The 9,378-nt window shown below is 33.3% G+C and overlaps 1 protein-coding gene across 1 annotated transcript; it reads left to right on the top strand.

Moving 5' to 3' along the window:
- The first annotated feature begins 2,422 nt into the window (after nucleotides 1-2,422).
- Nucleotides 2,423-6,107, top strand: LOC139839730 (eukaryotic translation initiation factor 2 subunit alpha homolog). Its single transcript, XM_071829872.1, has 7 exons — nucleotides 2,423-2,901; nucleotides 3,875-3,931; nucleotides 4,019-4,105; nucleotides 4,196-4,342; nucleotides 4,434-4,538; nucleotides 5,515-5,613; nucleotides 5,732-6,107. Exons 1-7 carry the CDS (start codon nucleotides 2,530-2,532, stop codon nucleotides 5,876-5,878), a joined length of 1,014 nt encoding a protein of 337 aa, XP_071685973.1. The 5' UTR covers nucleotides 2,423-2,529; the 3' UTR covers nucleotides 5,879-6,107.
- Nucleotides 6,108-9,378: the final 3,271 nt, after the last annotated feature.

The following is a 9,378-nucleotide window of genomic DNA, read 5'->3' as shown; positions in this document are numbered from 1 at the left end:
GATGCAGGTTATTTATCTGATCCACATAAAGCTAAATCTCAAAATGGATATGTATTCCTAAATGGAGGTACCGCAATATCATGGCGTTCTCAAAAATAAACACTTGTTGCAACATCATCAAATCATGCCGAAGTGATTGCATTACATGAAGCTACTCGGGAATGTTTTTGGTTGAGATCAATGACACAACTCATTACTGATTCTTGTGGACTATAACGCGATAAAAGTCCAACAACTATCTATCAAGATAATGTAGCTTGCATAACACAGATGAAAGAAGGGTATATCAAAAGTGACCGAACAAAACACATACCTCCTAGATTCTTCTCATACACTCAAAATCTCATTAAGGACAACCAGATTGAAATGAGATATGTTCAGTCCAGCAAAAACTCTGCTGACCTTTTTCACCAAAGCACTTCCAACTGCTATTTTCAGAACACACATTCATAATATTGGCATGAGGCATGTTCAGAAGATGTAACAAATCAGGCGTTGCCTACTTGAGGGGGAGTCAACTCTATGCTGCACTCTTTTTCCCTTAGCTAAAGTTTTATCCCAATGGATTTTCTTTAGCAGGGTTTTTAACGAGGCAATACTAGTTATTCTCTAATAAAATTGCCATCCAAGGGGGAGTGTTATAAAAGTTAAATTGGATGTTAATTTTATTATTATTATAGATATTGTATAGTAGATTTTTTGAGTATAAATATGTATGTTATGATTTTATAAAAGACACACTAAAATATATATTCTCTCATATTCTCTCTATATACTTATTAGTCTACAGTCAAGAACTAGGCCACTAAAGGTAGTTATAAGCCTACTGAATTATAACAATATATATATATATATATATATATATATATATATATATCGCATTAAAAAAAAACTCCAATTCACTATAACTTTTTCAACACAAAAGAAATAAAAAAAATATATAAATATAGATAAGAAAATCTTAAGTGTTACGATTGACTCGAACTCGAAATCGAATTAACCAAACCTACGATTTATCTGACTTCACAATTGATCTATCTCAATAACAAACTAGATACATTGTAAACGAATTAAATTAACCACTCGAAATCGAATTAAACAGTTAAATTAGTACAAACAATTGAAGCATCATACAATTTGACACGAACCTATTGAGATTCGAACTCTAAAACACCCAAACTTCAAGAACATCAATCAACAGTCAAACATGGTGACCCATCTTCATCGAAGTCTTTAATAACTTGAATCCTGGTAATCCAAGCAACAAAATCCACCGCATACCCCACCCAAGCCCTGACATGGAATCATCCAAACTACTATATTGTTGATGAACCTCACCCACAATCCTATCTAATAGTTAAGGCAAACACCACTGAGGCATTGTCTGAGTGATATAAGCTCTAAGTTGGATTTGAGTATTAGTTGGCGTACGATCGGATTCAGGAGAGGTTTTCTCAAGGATTCTGTTGTGGTGAATAAAGGTGTATGCTTTAAGACACTCGGTTTAATCCAAAGCTCATCGAGTACCCAATGCGGCGATGGTGTGTGAAGGGTTTCCTCCGAACACGTGTGTGGGTGACAAATGAGAGTATTCGATATCGAAATAGCCGTTTAAAAAAATAATTAAGCAAACGACAAACATGGGTTGAAGATAATTGGTAACTGAATAACACTATGGTATAACTGAACGAACGAAACTGATGCCAAAAATCATCCATAAAAACTAAACTAAACTCCAAATGACCAGTAAACCGCTCATGAGATTCACGAAAGATGCAAAGATGTAGTGTCAAGACGGGAGAGCAACAACAAATGAAGAGAGCCGTTAGAAAAGAGAACCCCCATGAAATCGCTATGCGAGAGGTGTGGAATGAGTCGGGGTAGCGAAGGAGTTTAAGCATAGACATCTTCCCATCGAACGTTTAAACATAAAAATGACGAACGCATGGTTTCAAAAGATCCTACATAATATCTATTCATCCAAACCAATTAATATAGTTGGTTTAATATATTAACTCAAGTAAAAAAATTCCCTGTAAAACAATTTTTTTTTTTTTTTTTTGTTTAGAAAAATAGAATAAAATTTAAACTACTACTAACTCCGTCTCATTTCAATAGTCCAGTATTCCATTTTGGGCTATCCCAAATTAATAGTCCACTTCCATAAATAGAAAGGAAAGAAGATATTTCATTGGTGGATCTGGAGAGAGAAGATATTTCATTGGTGGAGAAATGAAGTTAGTGGAATTTTCTAAAACTGCGTGTTTTTTGTCTGTGGACTATTGGAATGAGACGGAGGGAGTATAAACATATTAGTTTAGTCCACGCAAAATAGTTGGAGCAAAGTGATGTTAGAAGGCCCAACAAACGAAGGCCGAACAATAACAAACCACTTTATAAATAAAAACCCTAAAAACGTAACACAATATTCTAGTCATCACGATTTCTATTGAATTCACGATATTGCATTAGCTTATACATCCTTATCAAAACCCTAATAAAACTCTCAAAATCTCCGATTCACAAACCATGGCGAATCTCGAATGCCGCATGTACGAGGCCAAATTTCCGGATGTCGATATGGCCGTCATGATTCAAGTCAAAAGCATCGGTGAGATGTGCGCTTACGTGTCACTACTCGAATACAATAACATTGAAGGTATGATTTTGCTGTCTGAGCTTTCTCGACGGCGGATTCGTAGCATCAATAGTTTGATTAAGGTAGGGAGGACGGAACCGGTGATGGTGTTGCACGTAGATGAAGAAAAAGGATATGTGAATCTGAGTAAAAGAAGGGTTTCAGAAGAGGATATACAGATTTGTGAAGATAGGTATAATAAGAGTAAACTTGTTCACTCTATTATGCGTCACGTTGCTGAAACTATGGAGCTTGATCTTGAGGTAATCATCAAGTTTTATTAATTTGTGTAATTATAATTATGTGATGTATATTTGGTTATTGGGGGTGTTTGGTTGTGCTTGTTTTTGCAGCTTAAAGGCGAAGTATTTAAAGGCTGTTGAGTTTAATTAGTACCGTGCAATGATAAATTTGTTACATTTATTCTGTGAGGGCAATTGCTGTTAAAAACTTGGCAGATTATATGGAATATTTATTGTTCTCTAGTGAATTGAATGTTAGTGAACATATGATTTGTAGAAGTGTAGTCAATTATGGAGATGCAATTACTAGATCAAGAATTTGAGTTTAGGAGGCCTATATGTCTTGTTAAGTTGTTTATTATAAGTAGTCTAAAGTTCGGTAATGCAATAATGAATAGTCGAAGGAAGTTGTAATTAGTAACTTTATAAAATAAAATACTCCGTATTATATTGATTGCAATTTCTGTTACGTACACGGCTACACCCTCTGGGATCAACTATCAGTTAAGCATATTATAGAGTTACTGTGCTATAAGAGTGTACTAATAAGAATCGGACTCCTCATGTTAGCTGTTGAAGATGCTTGTGTTTCTATCACTTTTGAATGAATGTACAATATGATAGATTGAATGAAGGATCTGGTATTAGAGGTGGTTGATTGTTGATATTATATCTTTTTAGTGTTTCTTGTAATCCTACATTAGCATTAACTCATAAGTAGTTTTATATTTTGATTACATTAATTTTTTTGGAGAACCCATCTCTCAAAACAACTGATGCACTTCACATCTATAAAAACACACATAATATACAGGTATCTTGGCAACAGCTCTTTCCGTGATGTGAAAATACCTTATAGATACGTCTATGGCAAAAATAGTAGACTTGTCTGTATGCCTTTGTCAAATCTGTTTTGATATGAGTGCTACAAATCAGAGTTTGTATTTGTTTTTTAATGGGAATATATTCATGTCTTAATCTTTTGCAATGACAGGATCTGTACGTTCATATTGGTTGGCCTTTGTACCGGAAGTATGGCCATGCATTTGAGGTAGGATGTTAACAACAATTTGAATTAGTTATAAGAACCTTCTTGACATTGATACATTTATCTAATGGTTATGCTTTTTAATTGCAGGCGTTCAAGTTGATTGTGAATGATCCTGATTCCATTCTTAATACACTTACCCGTGAAGTTAAAGAAGCTGGTCCCGATGGAGTGGAGGTAGATTTATTTGCTTTTTAGACACGGTTGTTCTTTATGTCTGCCTGTTTATGTTTAAACAATCCCATATTAAATCTCTACTCTTTATAGGTGACAAAAGTTGTTCCTGCTTTGACCGAGGAAGTCAAAGATGCATTGGTAAAGAACATTAGGAGAAGAATGACTCCACAACCTTTGAAGATTCGTGCAGATATTGAGATGAAATGCTTTCAATTTGATGGGGTTCTTCACATTAAGGTACCTCATTTGATAGATTGTTGTTTAAAAAACTGTAATTTTCATAAGGTAAACAACATGTTGCAAGTTAACTGTAATTTAACTACCATAGGATGCAATGCGGAAGGCTGAAGCTGCTGGGAATGATGACTGCCCTGTTAAAATGAAGTTGATTGCTGCTCCATCTTATGTTCTTATCACTCAAACACTCGACAAGGTAAATAAAATATTTTGATTCATCAATTTCGTCTACGCCTGCTTATTCTTATATTGGTCAAGTTAATCATCTTTATGAAGGTTATTTTGTGTGTTGGTTACTTTTTCTATTTACATAATGTACCAGTTTAATGTTCTTTAGTGTTGTATTAGCAATTTTAATGAGCTGATTTAAGTACTTGGTTGTGACATGATAGTACTTGTCTAATCCATTGTCCGGGTCTTTCTATAGAAATAAAACCTTCAAATTATGGGATTGTCAGTAAAAGTGACTACAAGAGTCTAACACGGGGTCTTAATTGAGATTTGTTGTTCATGTAACAAGTTATGTAGACGTTATAAAGTACATACAATTTATCCTTTCATACACTTCAGAACAAGATTATATTTGGACCATTGCATTTACATGTTATATATTAGATTATCTGACTGTTAAGTGAAGCTAAGTAATGATTAATAGTAATCAAATTTGGACACCTCAGCTCATTAAGTCATATGTAAACTGCCCCCAAGTATTAGAATCAAATCGTTTAGTTTTTAACTTTTGACTGTGATATAAGTCTTCTATATATTAGATTTTGTTCACGTTTATCTATATCTACTTTTTGACAACCATGTGGAGAGCAAATTTGCCCTCTCTGTAGAAACACACAAATTCATTCCTGTTTACAGTAATAAAACAATTGTAAGCTCTTGATATTCTTTCGCCTTTGGGATTGCTATTGGGAATCAAGACGATACATAGGAACATGATGAAAATAAATTTAAATAAGTGAAAAAACAGAGAATAGGGAACCTCTGTTTAGAAAGGACACATAGGTTCTTATTTATTTATTTATTTTTTTAATATATTTTTTGTATTTCTAATTGTGTTGCTACTTTTATTTAAAATCTAGGCTATGCTTCTGTGCCCTAATTTGATGCTACTATTTATTTATTTATTTATTTATTTATTTATTTATTGATATGGCTGATAGGAGCAAGGGATTTCAGTTCTCACTAAAGCAATTGCTGCTTGTACCGAAGAGATAGAGCGCCACAAGGGTAAACTTACAGTGAAGGAGCCACCGAGAGCGGTGAGTCTCAACTTCAACATCCGTAGCAAACATTTAATTTCTTTTATCCGTTTGTTTTTTCTTAACAAGCTGTCTATATAAACTATAAAATACATTTTGACATGTTTTGTTGGTTCAGGTGAGTGAACGGGATGACATATTACTTGCTGAACGTATGGCTAAGCTAAGTCAAGCCAATGAAGAAGTTGAAGGAGATGATGATAGTGAAGAGGAAGAAGATACTGGAATGGGAGAAATCGATTTGGACAAACAGCAGGAAATTTAGGCAACAAAGAGTTTTGATCGAATACTTTTTGAGATAAGAGCTTCCTTATTTATAATATTCGGTTACTAGTATTTAGTTTTATTTAATGTTAACTAAACAATTGAATAGAAGTTTGATGCCATCATACATAGTGATTTTACAATGTTATGTGGTAAACTATTGTTTCTGGACCTCTCTGCATGTAGACGTTGCAATTGCAATTGTACTGTATCTTAACATGATTTTTTCTTCATTTTATTTCTCCCAATTGCTATGTTGTTCCATATAAGCTCATTTTTGTTCTAATAGCAGTGCGCCTAATTTGTTGATTTGTTGGATTGTCATTGGTTATAAGGTATCTAGCTATCAAGGAATTTTTTAATACTAGAATGATGTTAGGTGAATTGTTATAGTTCGTTTGAAAAATGGACGTTTTGGTCAACAGTTCTTTTTAAAAAGCCTATGATACCGTGAGCTGTCCTTAGCATGATATGCATACAAATAAATGAGATGTCATTAGAGGTGCACAAACTAGACAAAAAACGGATCTGGACAAAAAAAAAAAACTGACAAAAAAATCTGTTTTTTTGCCGGAACAGGTTACGGATCGGTTCCGGCTCTGGGGGTCTTTTTTTCTTTCTTTCCGGAATCGTTTTTTTTTTTGGTTCTTGACCGATTTTTTTTGGATTTTTACGGGAGTCAAGATTCGATTTTACCGGTTTCATTTTTTAACGTAACGCTTAACACAATAAATAATAAAAATAATATCATTTTTATTTATAATGATTATAACTATAAATAATATAACTAACAAAACTTTTATTTGAACGACACAATTATTTATGCAAAAGTTAATACTATTAGTGTCCTTGCGGATCACGAGGGGTGATATTGCGGATCACGAGGGGCTTTAAAACTCGTCGTTGTGCCTCACTGTTTCCATGGTAACGTTGGTTTGGAGTATATGATTGAAATATATCCGTTAAATTGGACACTAGTTTGATGTTACGACTCATTGTGCTCTTAGTTTGGGGGTCTTTTAGTTGGTGGGCCAACATCTGACCCGCAACGGAGTTGGTGGACAATCACAATGGGTTTCAAATATTGAGTTATTACACAATTATTTTGGCCCATTTAAATGTCTTGGCCTTGATGAAAGAGGTGGTGAAGGATAAAAATGAAGAGTTGGTGTTTCACAAGGAATAATTTTCCTTACGTTTACCTTATTTTAATTTCTTATGTTTATATATTTGGTTTCCAAGTTTCTAGCTATTTAGTTGGAGTATATGTATTTGGTTTGAGGGTCTTGAAAACTCATTTTATTATTTGTCTGAGAGTTTACGTGTGGAAAAAAACACAAGGCGAGTTTGGCTTTTTTGTTCTATTATTCAATTCGTTCGATCGTTATTTTCTGTTTGGCCACGGTTGCATTATTTGCTATCAACACATGTTTTTGGCCAAACAATAAAGGGATGAATGTTAAATTTCCCGAGTTCTCGAAAGCGGCTCAACCGGATGACTTTATCGATATGATAAGTACGGTTGATCTAATTTTTAATATGGAGTATATTCTCGAAGAAGAAGATTTCGAGTGTGAGGTTGCATCGGGTGCTGAAATAGATAAATTCGACACCAACATTTACAATGAAGAAGTTAAAACTTTCACTTATGACGATATTGATGCTGATACGAAAATCAAATTTCAAGATTACTCTTTTATGGTATGCACAAAGGTCCGCCAAAGCCTGGTAATTTCAGTTTTTGATTGTAAATTCGAGGATGAATCTTTTCGAAAAAGGGAAGAATGATGCATGATCGGGCCCTTTATTTGGTGGCCCAACATTCGAGTTGGTGGACAATCACAATGGATTTTCAAACATTCAGTTACACAATTATTTTAGGCCATTTAAATGTGTTGGCCTTGATGAAACAAGTAGTGAAGGATAAAGAGAGTTGGTGTTTGATAATGAATAATATCCTTATGTTTATCTTGTTTTAGTTTCTTATGTTTATGTATTTGGTTTCCAAGCTTCTAGCTATCTAGTTGAAGTATTTGTATTTAGTTTGAGGGTCTTGAAAACTCAGGTTGATAAATATGTGACAAAAAAAACACAAGCCGTGTTTGGCTTTTTTGTTTAATTATTCAATTAATTTAATCGTTATTTTTTGTTTGCTCATGATTCTTGCATCAACATTTGTCTGAATAATTATTTTGGAAATTCGGTTAATTCAATTGTTAGCGTTGTATCTTGTTTTTGGTTTCATATGCTATTATGATGTAGCGCTGGTTATAAGATTTTTTTTTTTTTTTTTTTTTTTAAAAAAAAAAAAATAGAACTTAAGATTTGGTATACCTAGTCAATTATCCGTAGATGTATCATAGACTTCTCGTTACGTCGTTTGTATATCGAGCTAACTACCCAACAACCCACCATATAATCCTTAGATTTGTAATGTAAATTCATAGATAAATAATAATCTCGCACTTAAGTACTATAATCTATCCAATTAACCTATCACTTCTGAGCACTTCTGGCCGGAGGTCCTTTTTGGAAGCAATCTCTTTTGCTCTAGAGTAGAGGGAGGGACGACCTTATCTAGGCGTGGGTTCTATACCCGCGGGTGGAGTAGTGACTTCCTTCTAATCTAGGGTACGAGGAATGATTGTCTACACCACCTCTCCCATACCCCACTTTTGTGGGATTGAGTGTTGTTGTTGTTGTTGTTATTGTTCTAATCACTATTAAGTGTTTAACACCTTGATATTTTTTTAATAATATTTATTAAATTTAATGTTATAAAACAATAAATATTTAACTGATCATCAAGTCATGTGTGTGTATATATATAATTATAAATAATAAAAGGTTTAAAAAGAAATTATATATGGTAACAAACTTTGACTTCAACACATAATAAATGGACCAAGTTAATATAAGCGAATATTTTTTACTAGACTTATGCCCACATGATCTATCGCGTGCACAACTTGTTATAGAGGATATATCGTTTGAACACCAAATTCGACCACTAATAAACAATTTGTTGCTCGCCTACATATTAATGTAATTTTAAGAACTCGATAGAAAATATACATTTGTAAAATGAATTAGGCTCGATATTATGCTATTTGCTACATCTACATAGGTTTTGCACAAAATATTCACACAAAAGTAAATTGATCAATTAAAATTGCTTTTTCTGCTTCTCTCTAGCGGTGTGATTGTACACATTATTGTGTTAATATTTTTGTGTGATATTGGTGTGAATTTAATATTAGTATCCACAATGCATAAAATACATAAAATCTTAATTGGACAAAATTTAAATCTTTGCTTGGCACTTGTAAAGTTGTAATGAGTGATTGGGCACAATTGTAAATAAGACATATTAAGAATGCGGGCCATTCCTCTAATGTTAAGACTTATTAAAATTGGTACTCTTACTTTTATGAAATACGATACGATATATATACATATCAGTTCTATAAAAGGCAAAAGACGATGTAGAAAAAGTAAGAG

This window comes from Rutidosis leptorrhynchoides, chromosome 4, assembly GCF_046630445.1.
Source record: "Rutidosis leptorrhynchoides isolate AG116_Rl617_1_P2 chromosome 4, CSIRO_AGI_Rlap_v1, whole genome shotgun sequence".
NCBI lineage: Eukaryota > Viridiplantae > Streptophyta > Magnoliopsida > Asterales > Asteraceae > Rutidosis > Rutidosis leptorrhynchoides.
This window is presented reverse-complemented; position numbering and strand designations above follow the sequence as displayed.